Below are 24821 nucleotides of genomic sequence, written 5' to 3'. Positions count from 1 at the left end.
AGCATTTGCTATATGTAGACAGTCAACCCACTTGCACCACCATTTTCGTGTTTGTTTTCAGTAACACACAATGTTTGTTAAATGATGAGGTATTCTGAATACCTAACAGGTTCATTTTAAGCGTGACAGCAATTACTTTGATGCGTAAGTAGGAGTGCAGAGGTTTTTGGTGCAAAACACACCAAAGTACCTGAACGTGTATTCACCAACTATGACTAAGTTTGAAGTACTGCGTAAAATAGGATTGCAAATGGACAACTATCAAGGACAGTGTCTGTTTACCTAGGATTTACAGGAAAAAAACATGACTTCAGCCACATGATTGAACCCCAGAGGGCAAAACAATAGGACGTTAATGCTGTTTTTGGTTTACAATGACCTTCTTCCTTGCTAATCAGGCACGTGTTGACAGGTCACCTCCACAGCAGCCTCATGACCAATAACAACAGGTTAGGCCTTGAGCCTTCAAACAAATAGGTTAAAAAGGGGTGTTATGGTCGTCAGCATGTCGACAGTCTACAGAGAACAGGAAGTGATACGAGTATACTGTAGTGGATGATCAACTACATACCGGTAGCTCCAAAGCAAGTCAGAAAACACAAAATGTTTGCAATTCTACATTACATTCAACATGATTATTTTAGCACTACCTTTTAAAGTCGCAGTACACCGTTTGAGTCACTGCCTCTGATAGATAGCTCTTTAAATACAGTATCAGAGAATATTCAAACATGATCGGGTTAGAAACTTTATTAAACAAATGAAGGCAAAGCACAGCTTAAACTCAGTCCTAAATATGTTTCAAGTGCTACTGTAGGTGCCACACCACATTACAGTTAATATTAGAATACCACAGCCACTCATATATACCTTTGCAACATAAATAGCAGCTACAACTGTGTTTAAATAGTCTTAAATAGGCTCGACATGCTTATTCTCTGAAGTCAGTGCCCCACCTAGTGGCACCTCAGGACAGTACCATCAGACAAACAGGAGTGCAGAGAGGGGAAGGTTAAAGAGGGTGTTTTTATAGGCACAGAAGTGCTGCCCTCTAGTGGGCAGGAGGCGACGGTGGAGACTGATGCAGCAGGGTTGTCTAGGCGACCACCCACTGGAGGATGCTGGTGTCCTTCCCGCCGGTGGAGATCAGGTGACTGTCGTCGTGGAGAAAGGCAACGTTGGTCACATGGCTGCTGTGGCCACTGTAGGTATGGCTCGGGGCCTGCATGGCGTGACAAGGAAGGGAGACAAAACAAAGAAGGTTAATAATTCATTCACTTCTGTCAAAAATGTCCCCTGAATGATTAACTTTGTTTATATGCAAACAAGTTCATTTAAGTGGATGAGAAAACACTAATATAAAAGCATATAAGATGTAAATGACAACAAGCGTACCCTTGGCTGGGAGCAGGGGTTGGAGAACAAGTGCACTTTGCCAAAGTCATCAGCAGAGGCCAGCAGGGAGGAGTCATGTGACCTGCAAACGGCGTTGATGTCTGTGCCATCAGCACCGTCGGGCCAAACACCTAAATTGAACCAGCGATGAAGTGGTAAAGAAACAATAGTTGGGTAAACTGTGATTGCCAGTCGTGGTGAAAAAAAACAAAAACAAAAAAGTCACACTTAAGTGTTTCTACTTTCAAAGCATTCTTCCGCAAAAGGCGGGTAGACGGTAAACGCAAGTAAACACTCTACTACTCCACCAGATAGAACCAAACCAGAGGCAGGAAACAATAGCGACTCCCACTTGATACAACTGCAAAGACTAACAGCTCCATTTTAAAATGGATTGACTGCTGTCACAATCACCAATTGCTCGAGTGACCTGAACCGACTGTTTAAAGAACTCCGTTACAGATGACGCATAGAAGTTTCATTTCTTGGATCCATAAAGCTACAGTCTGGCTTTGCCATCATTACCCCATATCACAAGTGAAAACAGGAAGTGGTGACTCACCAAAGACGCTGAAGCCTAGTACACAAGTGGAGGTTGCCCACTCCACATTACGAACGAGGTCCATGCTCGTCACGTGTTTGCCGCTGGAAGCTTCCCCTTTACCACAAACAGAAGATAAGCTAGAATGTACCACAACACTACAGTTACAGACAAGAGTTACCCGTTTGGACAAAACAGACTCACAGAATAGGATCTCATAGTCTCCTGAGTTGGTTACAATGTATTGGCTGTCGACGGACCAATCCAGGTGGGTGACAAAACTGGAGTGTCCCTAGGAGGAAAATAAATAAACAAAAATGTTAGTGTAATAGTTTTTAAAACAGGAATTTAATTTCCCATCAATGGGATTGTCTTTATTACTTACAGTGCATTTCCCCACGCGGCTGTACTTCTTGCCATTCTCCGTCACGGCATAGATGTAAACAAAGTTGTCATGGGAACCCACGGCTAGGAAGTTGCCGTCTGAGAGCAGGAGAGTTAGGTTATTTGTGATTGTAGGAGGAGGTGGATAAGAACGGTACAATCCTGTACCGTTCAGACAGATGGTCAGCCATTTTCTGAGGTTTCACTTATTGGCGCCATTAAACAACGTGTATATTTAAGGCAGGATTTGTAATATCGAAAATGACTCTTGCACGGTACCTGGGGAGTACTTGACATTAGAGATGATCTCGTTGCCATCCGTGTGCATGTACACCAGGTCTTGTGTGTCCGTGTCCAGCACCAACCACCTACAGACAGGATGAGGAAAGTATAGGGAGAGGTTATTGGATAGTCATTGCACTGACACCATGTAATCAAATTACATAGCAAATCCTTCATCCTGTCCAATTGAATTGTGCCGTTAGCATTTCACTGTCCAATAAGAGATGATCGTCAAGCCAGTGCGTGAGGATCTGAAGTACCTTCCTGTCATGGTCCCCACTGCCAGCACAGCTCCACTGGGATGGAACCCTGCAGAGCGCCCTGGGTCCTGGAGGAACGGAGGGAGACATGGAGGATCAACAGGGCTGCATGGTGCCCATCGCATACAAGACAACTACTATGGACTGATGTAAATTCACTAAGCTAGATGTTTCAAGTGCCTTTGTCATTACAGCAAGGTAACCAAGTGCGGATCTGGACCAAGTACAACTCTCTTCTTGAAGCTGGTGTATATTCAAAAGGAGAGTAGCTACAGAGAAGAGCTGGAAGATTGAGCACCTCGGTAGTCTTGCTCCAGAGAGGCTGATGGGAGTTGGTGTCCCATAGGTGGACCTGCTTGTCCTGGCCACAAGTCACAAACTGCTCCATGGAAGGATGGATGTCCAGGCCCCACAGCTCATCTGTGTGACCCTGAGAGATTAAGAGGAGGCGAGATGATAGAGAAAGTACAGAAAAAGCAAAATGGAGACAGACGAGGGTGAACGGTAAAAGAGGAAGGGAGAGAAGAGAAATATGGGGGTTATAAAACAGGTAAAAACCATACTTCCTACTGATATGTTCCATTGGCAATTGACAGGTGGTGTACCTGTACTATAGGGTTGAGTGTGTCAGGGAAAGAGCCTGTAAGGACGGTGTTCTTGGTGGTCCCCACTAACAGACCCCCCTGCTTCCCCTCAGTCACGGCTCTCACTGGCCCAAACGCCTCAGGAACCTGAGAGAGGACACACGACAGCAACAAGAATAAAACTATACATCTCATCGGTCATTCTCAAGTAGAATTACGGCTGCCCAAAGGACACCTATACAGTTAAACGCTTGGTCTTGCTAACCGTTATGTGCTAAAGGGGAAAAGTCGAGGGAAGCTATGAGCTCAGCAGTCTCGATTTTGGGTCATAAAGAGTACAGCGTGTCCTTATCTGCATAAGGTTTACTCATCCTTCGGAGTCATCCACACCCTCTTCTCTCACCTCCATCTCACTCTGCTTGTTATAGTCGTGGTCCCAGAGCACCATCCTGCGGTCCTTCCCTCCACCGGACACCAGTGTACCATCCTTCAGCACACACAGGGAGAAGATCCCGCCCTCGTGGGCCTTCGCCACCACCTGGCTGATCCGGTTCCCACCTGTCAATCACAAACCACTGTCAAATAATATGCTTCAAGGAGGGACGTGAGGTGGACTTCTGCGATGTGTGCTTTATTTCTTAATCAATTGCTTTCATATAAGAAATGGATGTGTGAACTGAACGACTGGTTGCAGAGCACTGAGTTACAGTGGCTGAGAAGGCTACGGTCTTCAAACAGACCTTTGGCCCAGACGTAGATGTTTCCACTGGAGTCTCCTGTGATGGTGTCTCCGTTCTCAGCAAAGGCCACACACAGCACGTACTTGGGCTTCTCGTTTTTCTGGGAGAAAAGGTTTAACACCTCCGTTATAATTTTAAAAAGTTAACAGGAGGCAGAAGTTAAAAGTTGTCTTTCGCTCATCCACAGACCTCAAACAGCCCCTGGCGCTTGGTGAGAGTGTTTCCGTCCATGGTCCAGAAGTTCAAGTGGGACTTCCCACAGGTGACGATCAGGTCGGCGTCCATGGGGTGGAAGGCTGCGGCCAGCACTGAGTCATTAGAGCACTGGAGGGGATGACAGCAGGAATTAGACCCCTGAACTGGCAGACGATGGTGACTGATTGCGCCACAGACTACGACACTTATTCATACCTAGGCCTACACTGCTGACGCCTTCACTTTTCTTTATTTATGATCAGTGATCAATCATGACTCGTCTTTATTGCAGTGATATGCCATGCAATATCAAGGAAAGCAGCTCTCCTCATGCATACTGTAGTTTAGTCTGAGGCCTTGTCACCTTCACATCCGCCAGCTGTTTCTCCTTCTGCCAGTTCCACACAGACAGGATGTGGTCATTGGCATCGTCGACGGCACAGAGATGAGCACCACCATTCTGTTGAAGGACAGGTGTTAGTCAGAGGCATACGTGCCATGTAAATAAATGGCTCTATTCGTTTCAGACAATTTATAGATATTTAACATATACATGCCGGCTATTGTCATGGAACATGTTTTCAAAGTACTAATGAATGACTGACTTTCTCTTCTCAAAGTTCGGTCTGTAAGCAGGTTGGGGAGGGCTTACCGACTTGGAGAAGGCCACACAGGTGACTGCCCGGTCAAACACGCCCATCCCAATGACATGCAGGGTATTGAGACTGACCGAATCCCACACACGCACATGAGGAGGCAACATCTGAGAGAGAGAGAGCGTGGGTTTGAGAAAGAAATTGGATACAGTGCAGTCATGCGCTATAATAATATTATACAATATAAGATGGCCATAAGAGAATATAACAGGTCATTTCTTCAGAAATTGTTGATTTTAAATGTACCTTGCCCTCTAACAGCTGATAATGAAATGAATGAAAGAGAGAAAGAGTGAGTCTGAGAGAGAGAAATTGGAACCACTGCAGTCATACATACTACTGTGAACCACAATACGATTCCCATAAAATGTCATTCCTCCAGAATTTAAGATTGTTGATTTAAAAAAAAAATGTACCTTGCCATCTTTGGAAGTTCCGGCGACTTGTCCAGTGGCTATGGTGACCATGTCTGGATGGATGCCTAAGCTGTCGGGAAGACAGAACAGTCACAGTGATGTGGTGAGTCATAAGGCCAAGCTAACCTTTCCCACTGTCCTCTGGGGAATTCTTGTTTGCCCCCCCCCCCATCTCTGTATACAACGGGCTAAAATGCCATCAAAGTCAACTCATTTATTCAGCACTTTAATGACTCATGAAATAAACAAACAGTCAATGATACTTCAAAAAGCAAATAACAGACCCTACAACAAATACACTGGTATGAAATGCCCTTGAAGCATTAGCGTTGTGATGATAAGTAATACTTTCATGAACACATTTGCACATTTTGAAGATAATGTAGAATTTATAGCCACACTGAAAACAGTCCACAATACAAATGAAAGAGTATTCCGGAGTTAGCTATAGCCCAACATGTATGAAAATGACACTGTGCAAGTAGGATATTAACATATACCAACCCAACCTTTGTTTGCACAGGAGACACCGAGCCTCGAACAGGACCTCGTTTAAATAACGTTTATTCTGAATCAATGTGTCATTCAAGGAAGTTCTCTTGGCACAGTAAGCCTTTGGAAAATGCAAAACTATCTTGCCCCGATCTAAATCAAGTGATAGCTGATGATTATCAGACAAAACTGTGAATGCCATCTAGTGTGCAATCACATTTAGCTAAATAAATTCCAGATGACACATCTTGCCCTTTGCAAAGCTTACGACGTGCATTGCTGCACTAAATGCAGTGGGGTGTCACCATCTGGAGTCAAAGCTAAGGCTAAGAAAAGAAGAAAATAAAAATTCCAGAAGAAAAGTTGTATGCCTACACCAGTCATCTAAAAAGCTTATGGTAGTGGGAGCTGCTGAACCAAGCACACCAACTAGCCTTACCATTTGACATCGTCATTGTGGCCCAGGTAATGTCTCTGCTGCTGTTCCTCCACATTGTAGAGCACCACCACGGAGGCATTGAAGTAGACTATCTCCCCTGTGGGGAGCAGGTAGAGGTTGGAACGGCAGTCTCTGCCCCTGTACCCATACCTGGACAACCGAGGGTTAAGGACCACAACAGTAATCCTGTCTGAACAATTATACTGTTGAACAGTAGGAGGCTGATGCCATCTCAGAACTTATGGGAGGTAAGTACAATACAAATGAAAGAAGTTACTCTCCAGAGGCCACACACACACACACACACACACACACACACACACACACGAGTAATCAACTATATAAAAAAAATAGTAATGTGGTACTATATTCATGTGTGATGACAGTACTGCAACACTGAAATGTTCTTTCACAAATGCACATTATAAACTGAGTGGTTCAAGCCCTGAACACTGATTGGCTGAAAGCAGTGGTATATCAGACCGTATACCACAGGTATGACAAAACATGTATTTTTACTGTTCGATTACAATGGTAACCAGTTTATAATAGCAATAATGCACCTCGGGGGTTTGTGGCCAAACTCCACGCTGCGTGGCACCTAAGAACAGCCCTTAGCCGTGGTATATTGGTCATATACACATACACCCCCCCGTGTCTTATTGCTTAAATATACTTCTATAGCCATTGTCCCCCACAAGCTTTCCCTGCCTCATCTGGGGTGTAAATCCTTACTCCAACCCTATCAAACTGGGGGAAAAATGCAACAAAAACAAGCTTATATTGGAATAGTTCAGGTAGGTTCCACCCTGTTTGTTTTCCGTTTGGTTCGTAGTGAATACACCCCTGTATGCCTTGCAGCACTATTCTCTGTTTGTCAGTGACAGAAAGATACACCCACTGCAGTTTGAGCTTGTGCTCAGGCAGCGTCCCCTTGTGGTCCAGTCTGTAGCTGTCCCTCTTCTGGTCAGGCATGTGCATGGTGACTGGCCGACCCCTCAAGAACATCCTCACATAGCCATCCTCTGATACAGGAGAGGGGGAAAGAACAGGGAGATAAGAACTTGCAGGGGAGAGAGAAAAATTGTTTTGTTTTTTAATGGTGAAACACTTCCTATCTATACCGCTCCTTGCTAGCATTAATGGTAGATAGTGAAATGTAAGTCTTTTGAACATAAGCACGCCAACAAATCCTGTTCCACCACCCATGTAAGAGGCAGGATTTGTGCGTTGAATCACTGAAGCATGATGGCAAAAGATATAGCTTCAGTGTATGTCATTTCAAACGGTTCTGAAGCTTTGCACAAAAACATGACATTGAGGCACCACAATAACTCGGGGTACCCCATAATACGGTCTCTCTTGGCTGACATAACGTCATATTAAAAACAAATTGCGGTTATGGTTGGCATTATAGTGCTGCAGCTGCTGTCATAACGGGAGTCAATTGAGCTCATTAACGGAGCAGTGTGCTGTCCTCTCTGGCTCTTAGCATGCAGCTCTGCGGTCCCTAATCATCTACCCAAGCACTCAGAGAGGACATGGGAAAATGCTGGTAATTGGCTTGTTGAAGATGAATATAGCCCCAACAATAACAGACAGGCTATTGGTTGTTGTTTATTGGACATATTTCATGGATTCCCATGTAGTACACTGGTCAATGCTTATTTTTTAACGGGGGGGGGGGGGGGGTGTAGTAGTATTTCTAAATGTTCAGTGCCTGGAAATTATGTTTTTGTTTGCATATAATTAATATAATGAATCATCTTGCACACTGTGTTCTTCAGTCAAACTGGGGTATAAAAGGGAGCCGGGTATGGTAAAGGAATCACACGCAGGCCTGTTGCCGTGCTAAGACGTACCTGCATTGACGGAGCATTCTTTGCTGAAACGAAGAGAAAAAAGAGAAGAGTGATTTTCTGAGATGCCGTTTTTAACTCATGGTGTTGCTGCAATGGACTAAATTATTCAGTGACCTCATCCTTTATGCCTCCGACTTTTCTGTCTACAGTAGAACCCATCTACCTGCGCCACAATGCCCGGTGAGCATTATCCAAATAGCCTGCAATATTAAAAGTAGTTCATACTGTAGAGCATATAGAAAACAAACATTAAATACAGTATTCAAACAATGCGGACAGGAAAATACTGTATTCATGATATAGAAAATACAACTGGTGCTGTGCCATGACATGGAAAATAAGGCCAGTTACGAGAGTGATAGAGAATGAAATAAAGAGCAAGAGAGAGTGACTGAGACAGCACAGACAGTTAGTATCCTGTCGGGGGGCCTCTCCAGCACTCCCGTACATCAGCTGAAAAGCAATGAGTTTCTGTCAAAGCCACTGAAAGGTTTCCTAGCTAGGACAGTTGGAGATTACCATGGCAACATAGTCACAGGAGTGATGGTGCGTTAAGATAAGAGAAAAGTCTAGGAGGAACATGAATTGCCAATCTGTGCATTTGAACCAATCCGAGAGTATAGAGCAGTAGGTTATTCGGAGGAAGACTGGATACAATTACAATACTGCTGCAGATTATTTTCTTTGACAGCTTGTTTCATTAAATCATGCTATTCAAACGGACAACGTATTAGTAGTACATTTGGGCAAATACCAGTTTGGTTAATCGCAGGGCATAGCACACAGTAAGATCCAATACAGATCGACAGACTGAAAACATGAGGGATAAAGTGCAAGTAAACAGAGAGGCTTTCATGTTTCTGTCTTTGGCTGAGCATTCATTCACTACAGTGTATTATATCTGAAGCCTGGTTATTTGTGGGACAACCACAGAGACAGTCGGGGAAGGGCTCTCTTTAAAGTACCCACATAAAGGCCTGTTTGTCTCCCTGCATGCAGATTTTCAAAAAGAGGAGAGGCCCTGTTGTGTCCAATGGGAGTCGCTGAAAGATCCAAAACCACTAATTAAAGCAAGGCTTGATGGCAACTGGCAAACAGGAAGGCCAGAGAGATAAATAATGGGGTGGCTTGAAAAGCCTCCGACAGTGCAGTTTATCTCTAAGAATCATCAAAACAAGAAATACTGTACCATTTGGTAGAACGTTACCGTTGAAATCTATGAAATACTAAAATACCTATTATAACCTACCATCATAAGGCCTACCTAGTAAATTCCAGGTGCTACCCGAATGCAGAGAACAAAAATATGCAAATAGATCCACAGTCGACTTCAGTACAGATTGCTGCTTCATCTCATTTAAAAAGAGCAAGAGATAGAAAAGTGGTCCAACAGGACATCATTCACTCTTCCTCAATCAGAATTTGCATGCACTCAGACCACCAAATCAAATTTGCCATTCAAATACATGCAATCTGTTCCTTGTCCTCAGGCTCAGCTATCCCATCAAGCCAGTCTGCAATCAGGGTGCGTCAGTCGAGATGTTTAATGCATGTGGATGAGCAAGAGTGCCAATCAAGTCATTCTGCAGAGCAAGAGGAATCCGTAATCCAGATAAACAAACTACCCATCCACCCACAATCCCAATGAAACATTGCAACAGCAAGGGGGGGGGGGGATCAACCACAGATCGAAAAATGGCCATTCTTTTTGGTTTGTTGACTCACACATCCGTTATGCAAACTCATAAAGGATCTGCCTAAAACTGGAATGGGACATAGCTCCCTTTAGCCTATTCATAGACGCTAACCCTAGTGTATATTCACAACGGTATCTTCCGTTCAGGGAGGATTCCAAGAGCCTCGACGCTCGGTCTGAACATTAGCATGCATCGCTTGCGGTACAGTTTTGGAAGCATAAGGACCTTCTTTCATATCAGTGAGATTATTATTATTTTAAACAAAAGGTTAAATTAACTACACACCTTTGTGGCTAGGGTTCCCATACGGCGCTTGTTTCCGGAAGACAGAGGCGACTACCTGCGCTAATTAGCTATCTAGCACGCATCCGAACACCTGTGAGTAACGGAAGGACGCCAGAATAGTGTTTGAACTGAAAAATACAGTGGGTTGCAACTGTTACAAATGGTTAAAACAGCGTACAGTAAGTGCATATGTTTGTATTTGTGAAATGAATTTGATGTGAGAGTAGTTTCTCAAACTGTATCGCAAGCGAGAATTAACGTTTCTAAACGTTAAAACAGTACGTCGGAATTGCCGTGCACATGGTCCCAGCTGATTGCCAATACTTACAGCTGAGAACCCTAGGGAGAAGACAGAATGCTCCCTTTGGTTCCCCAGAGCAAAGCTCCCCCATGCAAACACTTATGTTCTTAAAGAGACGATACACTGGACAGGTCTTTGTACAGTACGAAAGAAACGTTACTTGCATTTCTTTTGATTTCGTAGTCATGTTATCTATGGCTTTAGTTTGTTGTAAATAACAAATGGGTCTTTGCATCATTCTGGCCTTGTTTCTTTGCTGCCCCTCCCCAAACCCCATTGAAAGATAACTCATCAAAAGGTCCTACATAAGATAAAAACAGTTCCTGCTTCCTGTTGGATTAAACTACCCATCGACCCAAAATGGCTTGTCAAACAATCACCTGCAAAATGTTTACGTATTAATTTACCTGGGTGATCTCTTCATGGTAACTTTTCCGTTAGGTAACAGCAACGCAGTTCACACAACAGAACCCCGTCGACAACTAACAGGCTTCCTTGTTGATTCAGTTAACTTTAGCTGTGTCAGGAGTCTGGGCACTTTTTCCACCAATGGGGAGGCACTTCCTGACTCTGCTGGACCTCCCTTCTGCTCAGTAACCACACCTCCGTTACCTAAGCCCCTGAAATGTGACACCCTCAGCAGAGTGAGCTCATTGAGGGAAGAGGGAGTGGACAGACTGACTGTATCCATCTGTCTTTCAAAGCTTAATAGCACCTCCATAAAACCAATCAGATCTTGTTATCTACTATTCAAACAATGAGCAGGTGTGGGGCGTTTCTGTTTGGCACAAGCAACCATCCATGCATTTGACTGTGAATACACTGTTCCATCTTCCTTTATTAAGCGACTGATTCTGTTAAATACAGTAGCCTACATAACACTGCACCGGACTAAAATTATGGAAGTACAAGTTAAACACATCGGTAGATCTGAATTTCTATATGTATGTAGACGACAGAGAGGTCAGATGAACTCCACCCGTCTCCTCTCCTCCCTAAACATTACACATACAGGGGTCTAAATGATTCAAGCCAGTCAAACATCCAGCGTCCATTCACCTGCTCTCTCCGTAGAAATAGAACACCACGGTGTTACACGGCAATGCATCAGTGGTGCATTCACACAAGTGTTTAAGGATCATTTGTCATCTGATCTGAACAGTGAGAGGGTTAAAAACAATGATCGGTCTACTGATCAGTGCCCTAAATTGGACGTCAACAAAAACCCCTGAGACCTTGGCACCTCTACTCTCAGAATACAATGTCAGCCCGAGGAACAGCTGAGAAGAACACAGACCCACACCATTTGTCACCTGTCTGATCGAACAGGGAGATAGAAAGGGTATTTTATCTGGCAAGTGAGGCAGTTACGGCTGCTCAGGACGTGACGAGCTGTCTTGATATTTTCCTCAGAGATCAGAGATGAGCTCTATACCCATTCTCAGATGTTGGGTAGACTTCACAGATGCATACGGTATGCATGGATGCTCTATGCTCTCTCAGTTAGCCAGATGGAGCAGGAGTGTTTGCTGTGTCAGTGTCTGTGTTTAGGGGGTTAGCGGTGTCTGTGCTGTATCAGACAATCACCTGCTCCTGCCACATGTGGAGCTGCTTGACGAGGTGGTTCTGCTTCTGCTGTCAGACACCATCTCTCTCCTGACCGTGGACAGACGCTCGGTCGACATGCTCTTCCTAGTGGGGGAGAATAGGTGAGAGGGAGAGGAAAAATACGAGATGTGGAAAGAGGGGGAGGGTGAAGAGTGAACAAGGATATTGAGAGAGATATGAAATGTCTCCGCTCATAGGTTTGCCGTGCAGACTGTAGATTCAACGCCACACTGCCACCCTAAGGATGGGCTTGGAAATGCACAATAGAAGGATACCAAGAAAAACAGTATTAGATCCACACATTCGGATGTCTTACCTTTTGATGGACTGCAACACTTCATTTTTGGGAGAAGAGGGGGAGGAAGGGTATCCCCCCATCTGTTTCTGCTGGACATAACCATTGCTGAGAGTGAGAGGCTTGGATGGTAAGGTTTGCAAGAGTTGGCGCACTGGCATCAAAAGAGGGAGAGAAGAATGGTTCAGTAAACAGACCTTTGTTGTTGAAGTTTTTCCAATTCGACAATGCAAATTCTTACCAAAAACTACATACAGTACATGGTGTATCTCTCCATTGCAAGCTTTAAATACATTTAAACATATATAAACTGTATAGTGATATTTCTTATATCTCTCAGAAATAGGACAGACACTTCAGAACAAACTTCCTTAAATTATATATTTTTGACTTTCTTTATTCAATGCATTTCTTTGGGCCAAATTAAATGTTTAAATCAAATAATTTTTGTATATATATATATATATGTTTGATACCTTAAGGGGTCCTACAATTCCAAATCAAATGGCTAAATTATCCTGGGTATGACCATCTTAAAACAATTCCCCCTGACTGGCAACTAACACTCTCCACGCCTTGTGCATCAGGTTTATAATGCAACCTCCTCAGTAGAAGCTTCTAGACTCTTCTCTCCTATTACAGCTAGTACTGTACGTTGACGAGACTACGGTGGTCTAACGTGGTCCCAGGCTCCCAGCTCCTCACCCTTGGTGGGTGCGGCCACGGTAGGCCTCCTCCCCCCCGCTCCGGCCCCAGGCTGAGTCAGCTCCTCACAGCCGCCCAGTCTGCGCAGCGCGTCGGCCAGTGCAGCCTTCAGCAGCTGGATCTCATCCTCTTGCAACTGGACACGCTGCTCCAGGTGGGACAGGCGGTCGTCCACCTCCATGGTGCTGCCCGCAGACACGTTGTCATCTGGGAGACAGGGAGAGAGAGTGGGGGTTAGAGGGAGGGGGAGAGAGGAGAGAGGGAGAAGGAAAAACGGACAGAGGCAGAGTCAGGGGGATGGAACAAAGATGTTTTGTTGTTCACCCAGTACAAAAGCAGGAATTTGCATAATTCTCCAAGCTTTATGCGTTAGTTTTTGCTAATAAAGATTACACTAGGCTACTTCCTTGACAAACACTATGTTGGTCTTAAATTCCTACAGCAAAGAACAAAAATGACAGTGCAGTTCTGACATTAATTAAAAGCAGTATTTGCTTGAAACAAAATTGAGGCCAACCCCGTTTTGAAGACTTTACTCTTTTATGGGTTGTCAGTAGCACATAATACCTGACCCTAGTTCTAGCTCTATGGCGGCGGCAATTTGAAAAAGTATATTGTGCTGATTTGATTAGCGCGTTGAACCATGTCGCGCATCTTACTTTAAAAACTCAGTGGATAGTGCGAAAACAATGACATCAATTCTGACGTCAATTATGCACCGTCGCCAGCAGACCCTAACCTCTCGTCCTTCACTGGGATGGCATCATGTGGCTGTCCAATTTAATCCTCTGTTCCAGCTCAAATGCTTAACTGTGCAATATCAGATAGGATGCCCTGTAACTGAAAGGTCTGACAATTCTTTCAAATGTCTTTCAACGAAACAATGCCGTTAAAACAGATTTTGTGACAATGTAACAGAATGCTGTACATACATTATAATGTTGAGTTGACGACTGTTTGCCACTTGACAAAATTCCTGTGCTTGTTATCATCATATCCCATTCAATGGTGGAAAAAGTACTCAATTTTCATACTTGAGTAAAAGTAAAGATACCTTAATAGAAAATGACTCAAGTTAAAAAAGAAAGTCACCCTGTAAAATACTACTTGAGTAAGTCTAAAAGTATTTGGTTTTAAATATACTTAAGCATCAAAACTAAATGGAACTGCTAAAATGTACTTAAATATCAAAAAGGAAAAGTTATAAATCATTAACCGATCGCTGCAGCTGTACATAGTCTATAGGAAAATAGCCCACCCATTTTCACCTACCTCATTCCCATACTGTTTTTATTTATTTATTTTTCTGCTCTTTTGCACACCAATATCTCACACCAATATCTCTACCTGTACATCTGATCATTTATCACTCCAGTGTTAATCTGCAAAACTGTATTATTCGCCTACCTCCTCATGCCTTTTGCACACATTGTATATAGACTGCCCATTTTTTTCTACTGTGTTATTGACTTGTTAATTGTTTATCCCATGTGTAACGCTGTGTTGTCTGTTCACACTGCTATGCTTTATCTTGGCCAGGTCGCAGTTGCAAATGAGAACTTGTTCTCAACTAGCCTACCTGGTTAAATAAAGGTGAAAAAAATAAATAAATAAATAAAATTCAAGTTCCTTATATTAAGCAAACCAGACGGCACAATTTTTATTTTATTTTTATTGACAGATAGCCAGGGGCACACTCCAGCAAACGAAGCATTTGTGTGTAGTGAGTCCGACAGATCAGAGGCAGTAGGGATGACCAGGGATGTTCTCTCGATCAGTGTGTGAATTGTACAATTTTCCTGTCAGAATGCAAGTACATTTAGTTGTCAGGGAAAATGTATTGCGTAAAAAGTACATTCTTTTCATTAGGAATGTAGTGAAGTAAAAATAAAAGTTGCAAAAATATCAATAGTAAAGTAAAATACAGATACCCCAAAAAACTACTTAAGTACTGTAGTACCTTAAAGTATATTTACTCAAGTACTTTACAACACTGATGCCATTCAAATGACCAAGAACCATTGTTAGATGAATGTGTCTTTGGAGAAGGATATGCAGTACTACCAACAGGATTTCTTAGTATAATGCTGCCCTGACTGACATGCCTATTTACTCTGCCTGTAACATGCCTGACTCAGTAAAACCAATTACCTCATCTCTCAGTCAGAAAGATTGTGGGAGAACCCACATTCAAATTGGGCATAGTTGAGAGTTTGACTTTAAAAATCCCAACATCTGTTAGATGTTTTTGATTCAGCAGGAGGGGAAATGAAAGAACATGTCAAACTCAAATCAAATTTTATGTGTCATGTGCGCCGAATACAACAGGTTTTGTATTACAGTGAAATGCTTACTTACAGGCTCTAACCAATAGTTGCAAAAAAAGGTGTTAGGTGAACAATAGGTAAGTAAAGAAATAAAACAACAGTAAAAAGACAGTAGTGAGGCTATTTTTTTATTTTATCTTTATTTAACTAAGCAAGTCAGTTAAGAACAGTTAAGAATTTTCAATGACGGCCTAGGAACAGTGGGTTAACTGCCTATTCAAGGGCAGAACGACAGCTTTGTACCTTGTCAGCTTGGGGCTTTGAACTTGCAACCTTCCGGTTACTAGTCCAATGCTCTTACCACTAGGCTACCCTGCCACCCCAGCTATAAAAGTAGCGAGGCTACATACAGACACCGGTTAGTCAGGCTGATTGAGGTAGTATGTACATGTAGATATGGTTAAAGTGACTATGCATATATGATGAACAGAGAGTAGCAGTAGCGTAAAAGAGGGGTTGGTGGGTGGTGGGACAAAATGCAGATAGCCCGGTTAGCCAATGTGCGGGAGCACTGGTTGGTCGGCCCAATTGAGGTTGTATGTACATGAATGTAAATTTAAAGTGACTATGCATACTGGATACTCCGACCAACATAAACAAATACCTATTTACTTGGCTGACGCTGTCAATTAACCATGGCGTGCTTTTATAACCTTGGTCACAATTTGAAATCTGCTGAGTAAAAGCATTGATAAGATTTCAATCGCCTCTGCAGCAAATGTCAATTACACTGCCCCTGAACGGCCAAGGTACAAAACAACTACATCTACGGGGGTTTACTCCACCCATCCCCATGTCAAACAAAAAACAAAACTGATTGAATTGTTTCTGGTAATGAAGTAATTAAGTGTGATCATTCATTCATTTAAACCTACCTAATTTTTAAACAATGTTTCCACAGGAATGCCTTCCCATTACTTTGTTAATGAAACAACCTTCCCCCTCGCACTTTACACGCAGTAGCTGTCCAACAGAACAGACTGCAGGCTTATGATGCGTACTCAATAACTTTCTCTTTATTGCCTCCAGCAGATGACACAGCACAGGCAAAGGACAGCTACAGCTAGCACAGTTAAAGCAGGTGGCAGCTGTGTTTAAAAAAAAAGCATGGCTACTAATGATATAATATGAAAATGACTAAATGGGGAGAGGAGAGGGGGAATGGGTGGGGAGGAGGGAAGTTTAGCTCTATGGCGTAAGGTGGCGAGGGATGAACCCCTGTGTGATGCGAGAGGACAATGGAGGTCAGGGCGAAAAGCAAAGCCTGCTGAAATATTCATTGGGCTCTGGAGTCTGCTTGCCTTTCCCTACCTGTCATGCTCAGTCACTCAGCCAGTCAGCCAGTCACTCAGTCAGTCTGACAGCCTGCTCTCCTCTCCTTAGCTCTCTTGGGGGGTCCCGGGATGCCAAATCTGGACTTCTTTCTGATATAGGGTTTTCCCCTCGTCTCCTCTACAGCCAGTGCCTGTTCTGCCTCTCTCTCCCTGGACCAACCCCCCTCCTTCTACTTATTCTCCTCCTCCTTTCTAGAAGTACATGCGGCTCACAAAGAGACAGGCAAGTCACTGTTTGTAACAGGACACTGCTCCCGGCAGTACTGCCTCCACAGTGGCAGCAGCAGTGGATGCAGCCTGAGGCTGGCTTGGCTGGGGGCCAGACATTTACACCGCTGCAGAAACAGCCAGGCACAACCAGGAAGTGAGACTGCAGTGGGTGGAATCCGAGTCTCCTCCATTCATGACACACAAATGCACCCACGCACATGCGCATACAGAGAGAGAGAGAGAGAGAGAGAGAGAGAGAGAGAGAGAGAGAGAGAGAGAGAGAGAGAGAGAGAGAGAGAGAGAGAGAGAGAGATATGCTCACATCAGGCACACCATGGCATGGCTGGAATCATACTGTACATAATATCGATGACAGAATGACAAGCACAATTCAGCCCCCTGCCTTCATCTCCAAGGAAGTCACTGAGGTCTTCTCTATCAATAACACACACACGCACCACTGGGACCAGGGTCTACATGAGTAAAAATGTGAGCAAACCCTAGAGAGGGGATCGTACTACCTGCTGTTACACCATGTTGAGTCAATGGTTAATACACCTAAACACTGACCTGTAGGTATTAGATTTCATGACAGATGAGCCATGGTTGTTGCACACAGTCTGAGGCAGTCAATAACACAAATGGGCCAGATGGTCACAAGTGAAAGTGTATTTACCTTTGCAAGCCTTTTACTATCTATTGTTTGCATTCATGATAATCAATAGCTTGTTGTGGGATAAAATACACCTGTACACAATTGCTATCTCAGCTGTTAAAGTACTTAACCTATAGTGACTGTAGGAGCTAAACTGTCGCTGTCACCACCAGCACCAGACAATTCAGAGTCCAGACTAGAGCTTTGGTCACAGACACAAAGGCAGCAACCAATCTACAGTAAAGGTCAACCCTGACCAAGATGGCTGGAAAGTCGATTCTACCTCCCTTTGGCAGAGAAGCTGAGCTGCTCCCCTCTGTATTCCACCGTCTGGGGTGATCTGCAGCCTGGAACCGATCCTAAGTCTGCAGCACATCCAGGCTACCCAGCTAGCACATTTCGTTCTTTGGAAGTCCTGGGAACATATGTTTTTGGTTTCACATTGGTTGCAGGAACGAAGCCATATGTTTCATGACCTGGTAAAACGGATCCTTTTTCAAATGTTTTTCCTCTTCTGGGAATGTTTACTTTTAGGTTGCTGTGAGGTTCTGAGTGTTTTAATCTGGTTCCTTTATTTCACTGCACCGATCTGGTGTATGTGACAATAAAACATCATGTATGTGACAATTTTTTTTTAAAATTAATGCTCTGAGAACAGAAATGATAGATTATGTGGAGGTTTAACTTAATTAAACTTCCTTTTTTCAATAGGACTTTTGATAACACTGCTAGCTTATGAGGTTAAAAAAAGTGAACTTCGAGCACAGATAGGACACATGGAAATTCATTTCCTTTGGCATTATTTATGCAAAAATTTATTTTTTTATAGCAACACGGTATCAGTGAGATTTAAACCTATAATCTTCTGTTCTCTAGCCATGGGAATTAGTCAACTGAGCCACCAGGATGTAGCTAGCATACCATGTTTTTTAAAGCATACAAAGCTGTTCATTTTAATATTTTCAAACAGACACCATTTTAAAAGTGACTAGCAATCATTAAAGATCAGGTGTGGCCAATTAGTAGACACAGGGACAACACACCTAAAGGAAAACTCAAAAGCGATATTTTGGCATTTGTTTGATTAGTCCACTGTTGATATAGTCCCAAAGTGTTTTGCAGGTCTTGACATAGAATTTCAACCAGATGTAAGTCAAAACTGTAACTCGGCCACTCAGGAACATTCACAGTCTTCTTGGTAAGCAACTCCAGTGCATATTTGGCCTTGTGTTATAGGTTATTGTCCTGCTGAAAGTTGAATTCATCTCCCAGTGTCTGGTGGAAAGCATACCGAACCAGCTTCTCCTCTAGGATTTTGCCTGTGCTAAAGGTCCATTACGTTTCTTTTAATATCCTGAAAAACTCCCCAGTCCTTAATGACTACAAGCATACCCATAACATGATGCAGCCACCACTATGCTTGAAAATATGGAGAGTGGTACTCAGAAATGTGTAGTATTGGATTTGCCCCAAACATAACACTTTCTATTCAGGAAAAAAAGTAATTACTTTGCCACATTTGTTGCAGTATTACTTTGGTGTCTTGTTGCAAACAGTATGCATGTTTTGAAATATTTGTATTATGTACAGGCTTCCTTCTTTTCACTCTGTTAGCATTGTGGAGTAACTACAATTCTTCTATCACAGCCATTAAACTCTGTAACTGTTTTAAAGTCACTATTGGCCTCATGGTGAAATATCTGAGTGGTTTCCTTCCTCTCCGGCAACTGAGTTAGGAAGGATGCCTGTATCTTTGTAGTGACTGAGTGTATTGATACACCATCCAAAGTGTAATTAATAACTTCACCATGCTCAGTGATATTCAACGTCTGTTTAGTTGTTTTACCCATCTACCAATAGATGACATTCTTTGCGAGGCATCGGAAATCCTCCATGGTCTTGGTGGTTGAATCGGTTTGAAATTCACTGCTCGACTGAGGGACCATACAGATAATTGTATGTGTGGGGTACAGAAATTAGGTACTAGTAATTCAAAAATCATTTTAAACACTATTATTGTACACAGAGTGAGTCCATGCAACGTATTATGTGACTTGCTAAGCACATTTTTATTCCTGAACTTATTTTAGGCCATAACAAAGGGGTTAAGTGCTTATTGACTGAAGACATTTCAGCTTTTCATTTATTACATTTGTAAATAAAATCGAAAAACATAATTCCACTTTGACATTATGGGATATTGTGTGTAATCTAAATGTAATACATTTTCAATTCAGGCTGTAACACAAACAAATGTGGAAAAGTAAAGGGGTGTGAATACTTTCTGAAGGCACTGTACATAAGACAGAAGGCTACTTCTGCAAAAATGAAATTAGGGTAGTTGGTCGGGGTGGATAGTGTTAGCTAAGATGATTTTTGAAAAAAACATTACATCTGGAAACGCTGCAGTGTTTCTACAATATTTTCAAAAACATCAGATATGACACAAGTCTTCTTTTGAGAACTTTCCCGAAATTCAGGCTGTCATAATTACTATTATTGGTGAATGTATATGTTCCAGGTACAGCATCAGTGTCTACAGCATCAGTGTCTACATTGTCAACAACCTTTCAGTATTCAGATTACAACATGCAATAGAAATTCTGCAAAATGGGGGGGCATTTTAGCTGCTGACATGGTTGTTCTATAGCAAATAAAAATGGATTGACTGCTCAAAAATGTGCATTTGTTACTATCTGCATGTTGTTCCTTGATCAAATGCAAACCATCATAACTGTCAGCGATGTTGTTGAATTTCAATTTAACATTATGGATTTTTTTATTATCAATTAATCAAGAAGCATAAATCAAAGAACAATGATACATGGAAAGTTATACAGATAATAGCAGATAAACAGTTGTACTGATAAATACAAAACAATATGAAATATTCACAGTGACAACAGTGTATTTATCCTACTCCTGCTCCTTAACTCCCAATCACTGTCGACATCTTAGTTAGACGGTCAGATTAAACAAACCACATCCCCAGCTAGACTGGCACCTAAGCTGTTTCAAATCAAACGGGAACATCTCACTGTACTTCACTTTAGAGAGAATGTTTCTGTTTAAACCAGGGAATGCTGTGAACTCTCTGCCTGGTTGGGTTGTAACAGCTCTGCCTCCCTGACAACCTCCACAAAGGCTAGAATGTCCCCGGTCTGGCGACCAGCATGATGGATGCCACTGGACTTTGATGCCTCAAACTCAGCGTCTGTGGTGTCCAACATGTCCTCGACAACAATGGACTTGCTAATCCTGTCTGTTGCTTGCGCAGTCATGTTTGGACCCAGGTCTTTCAAAAATGACTTCAAGACGCTGAGGAGTTCCAGGTGTAAGTCAAGAGGGATATTCCTTCCCTTCACATTCTAGAACCTGTTCCAGGTAAGACTGTGTGCCAACAGAAGGGCAATGACTTGCAAGGTCAGTAGAAGGATACTGTAGGCATATTGGCTATGACCATAGGCCTTGTAGAACAACAGAGCTACAGTGTATAACCACAAAAACATATCCCTTCATGTTGGACAGGAAGAAGCCAAAGCTGAGATTTGCCTCTGTATGTTTTTTGTTGTTGTGGTCCTCCTCACTAGACTTGGGTGTATTCATTACGGAAACGGTTTCCCATTCAAGAACCAAATGGAAGCAAACAGAGCAGATGGAACAAAATGGGGAGGGACCTACCTGTTTATGTCCAATTGAATACAATGTCCAATGAATGTCCAGAATAGAATGTCCAATAGAATTTACATTGGAGTAAACAGTTTGTTGCAAAACATTTTGCAACAGACTAAACATTTTGCAACAGAATTTGCATAATGATTAAACTCCTGGTTGCATCTGGCACTGAATCCACTACCAAGTCATGATGTTTTCTCCCTTGCTCCCTTGTTTTCTCCCTGATGGTTCTTCCTTGCTTTTCTCTATGAGTAAAAGAAAAACTGCAACCTGGCATACAGCATGGGAGATGCTTCATCGGTAGAGGTTGGCCCCTGGACATATTGCTGACACCGATGGCAATGTCAGTGATGTCACCAAACATGATGAATATGTTCACGATGTGACACAGAGCAGTCAGCTCCAGCTTCACATCAGGCGAACCACTAACGATGTGGTCGGGAATTAAACAATCTGGGACATCTCTTAATACAAATTCAAAAAAGTGTAATAACGACAATGATAAATACATATTAGTTAATGCAATAGACATGACAAAAGAACTATGGTATTTCAAAAAGATAATTTTAAAAAATGATATCATGGTAAACCAATTGTAAAGGTACCATCTCATTGTTTTCTAGGATAAAAATATATTCTCAGATATGTTGGACATTTTCAAACATTTAATTTTAACTTATGCACTACTAGCTAGCTAGGAGTCCAAGTAATGTTCAACATAGCGTGGACTTAATTAATATCAAATTATGTATAGTTACCATTTGCATGTAACATGAACCTCCTCCACAACAATCCTCATGAGGTTCTCCATACACTGTTGATGCCAGCATATTCCACCACTTGTTGTTCAGCAACCAAGACTCTGAGTTACTGAAAACCTGGCAACGTCCATGGATCCCCAGCAGTGATCCCCAGTTTCACAACCTCTCTGATCTGGTCCTCCATGAAGGGCGACCAACGACGACAACAACGAGTATTGGGTTCTCGATCCACAGATTATTAGAGGATGCTGATTGGTCCGGCCATACGGTGGATAGAAGGGAGGGTCTCAAACGGTTTGACTCTTGTCGTGGCCAGACTGCATCCGTGTAGCGAAACATAATGTAAGCTCGCGAGGTCAGGATGGTTCGCAAGAGGCTAGAACATTACAAACATTGAAATTAGATGTAACCATATTTGATATTTTAGGAAACGTTCTTGTTAAAGTAATGAAATACCAAGAAAATAATGATTTTGTTTAGGTCAATTTACTTAAATGTGCTGAGAATGTTCAAAGCCAAGCAACTATCCTACGCCATTCCCAGAAAGTTGTGGGAAGGTTATATTCAAAATAACCATCGGACAACCACACTTTCACCAAGCTCTAAGAAACATATGGTTCTTAGAACATTATGTGCTAGCTGGGTAGGCATGTGCCATGGGAGACCCTGGCAGGACACCCAGGCTGGGTACTGGGCATGCCAGACTCTGCCATGGGAAATATCTGCCCAGACTTACAGGGTCAGGACAGCCTGGCCATTTGAACAGATGACATGTCTCTCTCCATGTCTGTCCACCTGTCACTCAATATGATTTTATAGTAGGCTATCTTCTACTTATAGGCTATATGTAGACCTACGCGTAGCCCAATACACAGAACCTCTGAGTTTCACAGATTTCTGTTCATTGAATACCTTGCAAGTCTATTTAGGTATGCTACACACGCACACTGCTTACATGGCAAACGAGGCGTTGATGCATAAGTGGATTTGTGAACTATGTGAAAATGTATTGGATAGCATGGGTGCATAAAATATAAATAAATACTTTACCGAATAAGACATTACCGATAGTGTGTTGTTTGTTTCCTTCTCACACAGTGGACACTGGACATGCATGAACCTGGTCTTGTGATGTGGCCAGTTACAGCATTATTGCATCAGCTTTTCTTTGATTATGCTGTAATGTTATGATTGCTCTTTACAGTCATGTCCAGCCCCTGCTGCTCCTCAAAAAGTGAACACCATTCTCTAATTTACAACACAGCGAGATGAAGCCACAACAGTGTACTTCATCTGCCACTCTCCTCTCGAAGGCAATTCAACTTAATCTGAAACAGTGAAACCATAATATGCAAATAGTTCCGCTATTAAATATTATAGAGATAGCCTATCTGTTTCCCCCCCCCCCCCAGCCGGATGATGTTTTACATATAGTCAAAGAGGGTTGGCAGGACGACCATGGGCTACACCACCATATGTTTCTAAATAAATGGCTCTGGGTTACACCTATCAATCACAAAAAAAACAGTGAGTGAACATGAAGTTCATGACAGTCTGCTCTATGATGTATGGATGGATAGATCCTAGATCATTCTAATGATGCAAGCTGACATTCTATTCAACAATCTGTAGCTCGAGGCACATCTCTGTTTCGTGTGGACTGGTATGAAACCTGCAAACAGGTGCATGAAAACCTTAGTCCCACCACCGTGTGCCACGGTTCATATCAAAACCAATCGACTTAGATGCCGCCAGTCAAAGGTGAACTCACCATTGCAGTACTGGAGAAGGAGTGAAGTGGTATCATAAAGGTTCCCACATGATGAAGCGATCCTCTCCGACATTTCTTTCTTTTCAAGCAGACCCGTCACTTCCCCTTTCTTGCAGCCTCCTTATCCACACGTCTTTCTACCCCACTTCTCCACATCCAGAAACCCTCAACACCTTTCGCTGTTTGTCGCTCACCAGCCAGACTACCGTCTGCTCTCCGTATCCGTTACTATAGCAACAGCCTCACCATTGAGTTTGCCAACCATTCGGAGGTGAGGGGGTGGCACGTGACAGTTAGGACGCGTTCGTAAATTCGCTCTGGCTATCTACTCCAATTTCAGAGCACTCTCGTCTGAGTGTGCTAGAGCGCAGGCTTTAACTGATGAATTTACGAACGCTCAACACCAGTTGAATATGACCGGTGTCAGTAACGTTGGGAAAAAAATATTAATCAAATTGTTGCCAGCAGCACAGTTACAGTCACCAACGCTCTGGATAACATGAAAACAGCTCTGCTAGGGTAACGTTATGTAAAATGGTCAGAGTGAGTTGTCTTCTCATTTATGTCTGGAAGTAGCTAGCAAGCTAGCTAACTTTAGCCAGTTAGCTTGGGCGCTTGACTGCCGTTGTGAGGTCAGAACGCTCGGATCAACCCTCCACTTCGGCCACGCTCCGAAGGCGAAACGCTCTGAATTTACTAACGGACAATCTGACAAAGCTCTGAATTTAAGAGCGCCCTGAGCGCTCCAGTGAATTTACGAACGCACCCTTATTTGATACCTGCATAGAAACACAATTACCTCAAAGGACAATTTGGGAGTATTCAATGTGGAGAATGAGGGGATAACTTGGCGCAAAATCTGTTTTCTCTAGAAGGTGGGGTTTGTTGTGTTTTTCGCTTACCAAGCGATGAGTTTCTGTCAAAAGAAATGTAATGGCTTATTTGATCAAA

At 42.8% G+C, this 24821-nt stretch overlaps 1 protein-coding gene across 4 annotated transcripts; it reads right to left on the bottom strand.

The window, feature by feature from the left end:
- Window positions 1–735: 735 nt before the first annotated feature.
- LOC123993013 (echinoderm microtubule-associated protein-like 1) lies at window positions 736–24063 on the bottom strand. 4 transcript variants are annotated; one of them, XM_046294739.1, is made up of 23 exons: window positions 23871–24063; window positions 13138–13344; window positions 12454–12586; window positions 12117–12221; window positions 8247–8269; window positions 7280–7409; window positions 6385–6534; window positions 5454–5523; window positions 5284–5298; window positions 5034–5144; window positions 4746–4841; window positions 4376–4510; window positions 4187–4286; window positions 3850–4004; window positions 3468–3593; window positions 3161–3292; window positions 2863–2930; window positions 2600–2688; window positions 2322–2419; window positions 2141–2228; window positions 1958–2053; window positions 1396–1526; window positions 736–1222 (listed from the first exon to the last, which is right to left on the bottom strand). In XM_046294739.1, exons 1-23 carry the CDS (start codon window positions 23941–23943, stop codon window positions 1097–1099), a joined length of 2457 nt encoding a protein of 818 aa, XP_046150695.1. In that variant the 5' UTR covers window positions 23944–24063; the 3' UTR covers window positions 736–1096. The 4 variants fall into 4 exon arrangements, with proteins under 4 accessions (XP_046150695.1, XP_046150696.1, XP_046150697.1 ...); XM_046294740.1 differs by lacking the exon at window positions 5284–5298 and having other exon boundaries at window positions 23871–24061; XM_046294741.1 differs by lacking the exons at window positions 12117–12221; window positions 12454–12586; window positions 13138–13344; window positions 23871–24063 and adding an exon at window positions 10937–11065.
- Between the last annotated feature and the right edge of the window lie 758 nt (window positions 24064–24821).

This window comes from Oncorhynchus gorbuscha, linkage group LG13, assembly GCF_021184085.1.
Source record: "Oncorhynchus gorbuscha isolate QuinsamMale2020 ecotype Even-year linkage group LG13, OgorEven_v1.0, whole genome shotgun sequence".
Classification (NCBI taxonomy): Eukaryota; Metazoa; Chordata; class Actinopteri; order Salmoniformes; family Salmonidae; genus Oncorhynchus; species Oncorhynchus gorbuscha.
This window is presented reverse-complemented; position numbering and strand designations above follow the sequence as displayed.